This window comes from Neopelma chrysocephalum, unplaced genomic scaffold (assembly GCF_003984885.1).
Source record: "Neopelma chrysocephalum unplaced genomic scaffold, ASM398488v2 Primary Assembly neopelma1_93842, whole genome shotgun sequence".
NCBI classification, from domain to species: Eukaryota; Metazoa; Chordata; class Aves; order Passeriformes; family Pipridae; genus Neopelma; species Neopelma chrysocephalum.
This window is the reverse complement of record NW_020922555.1, coordinates 1-1,987: the sequence shown is the minus strand read 5'-3', so window position 1 is coordinate 1,987 and position 1,987 is coordinate 1. Positions and strand designations below refer to the sequence as shown.

Sequence of the window (1,987 nt, the reverse complement as noted above, 5' to 3'; positions counted from 1 at the left end):
TGCTGAATTGTGACAAACCCAGCCTGGTTCCCCAACCTTCCAACACAGATCCTGCTTCTGGAAGCAGAGTTTGACAGATCAGCTGCTCACTGGCCTGGGAATATGTGGCTGGCCATCCATCACTGGATAAGTATAAAAGCCCAGGTCAAACCTTCATAGAGCAGATTCTTCTACAGACTTTGTTGAAGTGTGTGGAGCTTCTGCTGTGAAGCAGGGACGCCTCTTGATGGTCACTGCCCAGGGGGTAAAAGAAAGAGAGAGATGCCTTGATTTATTCCTACCAGACACCGCCGGGCCCTCCCCGCTTCCTGCCCAGTCCCGGTTATTGGGGGGCAGTGGAGGAGGGGCTTGGGGGAATCCCAAGGGGTGGAGCTGAGTTTGGGGGGGGCAGAACCGGCCTGAGATGGATCGAGAATGGGGATCCCCCTGTGTCCCCCCGTGTCAACCCGCTCTGGGTGGGATTAGGGAGGGCACCTGCCCCTCAATAAAGCACCCAGCTCACACCAAAAGGTGCTGGGACCCCGCAAAACCTCCCCACGGCCCCTCAAGGACTCCCAAACACACTCAAAGCCCACCCAGGACCCCACCTAACCCCTTTTCTGGGGTGCTGGGGGCTGCTGGATTCAATCTCAGCCTTGGATTCTGACAACAGTTTCAGTTTAGAGGAATTACAGAGGTGTGACTGAAACACCTTTGTCCCCCAGGTTTTAATGATGGCAAATCAGATCTATTGATAGAAATGAGTTATTTAGGGATACAAATGATCAGACAAAAGATCTTCATCAGAATTATTTACTGCACAATAGAAACACTAAAACCACCATGAGCACAAGATAGGACAGTGCTCTACACTAAAGCAATTCTTGAAGCAATTCTACTCAAGCTGGCACAAAAGCACTAATTCTTAATTAAAGATGGATGGAACTCCCCCAGACCAAAGCTCCTGGGGAGATCTCTGCTCTCAACCTCCAGAACTGACCTTGGGGGGTCCCCAGCCAAGGCAGGAATCTCCACACACACCCCCAGGAAGGGTTCTGTTGGAAGAAGCTGCCCCTGGGAAAGGGGACTGGCCCTTTGTGGTCGAAAGGGATGGACTGACAGTCACTGGACTCCAGGGGTTGCCTCAACATCAGGGGCTTCATTCGGGGTGGAAGCAGCAACCGAGGCTCTTCCTGCAGTCGGGGCACTGGTAGGACTTCCCTTACTGGTGGGTCTGTTGGTGTCTGGTCAAGTTAGAGCTCTGGGTGAAGCTCTTCCCACACTCCCCACACTTGTAGGGCCTCTCCCTGGTGTGGATGCGACGGTGGGTGACGAGGTGGGAGTTCTGCTTGAAACCCTTCCCACAGTCGGTGCAGCGGAAGGGCCTCTCATCCGTGTGTGTCCGCTCATGCAGGAGGAGACTGGAGCTGGTCGGAAACCTCTTCCCACATTCCCCACACGTGTAGGGCCGTTCTCCAGTGTGAATGAGCTGGTGGGCACAGAGATGGGAGCTGTTCCTGAAGCTCTTCCCACATTCCCCACACGTGTAGGGCCGTTCCCCAGTGTGGATGCGCTGGTGTTGGATCAGGTCGGAGCTGTACCTGAAGCTCTTCCCACATTCCCCACACATGTAGGGCCATTCCCCAGTGTGGATGCGCTGGTGTTTGCAGAGGCTGGAGTTGTGCCTGAAGCTCTTCCCACATTCCCCACATGTGTAGGGACGTTCCCCAGTGTGGATGAGCTGGTGTCGGATCAGGGTGGAGCTCTGGTTGAAGTTCTTCCCACATTCCCTACAAGTGTAGGGACGTTCCCCAGTGTGGATGTGCTGGTGCTTGAGGAGGTTGGTGCTCTTCCTGAAGCTCTTCCCACATTCCAAGCACCTGAAGGGCTTCTGCCTGCTGGGAGGCTGCTCAGGAACCATCAGGTCGCAGCTCCGCCTCAAGCTCTGGCCGCCTTCCCAGCACAGGCTGGGTCTTTCCTCCTCAGAGCACCCTGGGCTGGCTTTGGA

General features: G+C 55.1%; 1 protein-coding gene across 1 annotated transcript; it reads right to left on the bottom strand.

The window, feature by feature from the left end:
* Positions 1-1,190: 1,190 nt before the first annotated feature.
* Positions 1,191-1,900, bottom strand: LOC113980356 (zinc finger protein 586-like). Its single transcript, XM_027707577.1, has one exon. The coding sequence runs from the start codon at positions 1,898-1,900 to the stop codon at positions 1,202-1,204; it is 699 nt and encodes a 232-aa protein (XP_027563378.1). The 3' UTR covers positions 1,191-1,201.
* Positions 1,901-1,987: the final 87 nt, after the last annotated feature.

Bases quoted from the DNA above. Each gene is read 5' to 3' on its own strand.
- LOC113980356 (XM_027707577.1), bottom strand. From the start codon at position 1,900: ATGGTTCCTGAGCAGCCTCCCAGCAGGCAGAAGCCCTTCAGGTGCTTG.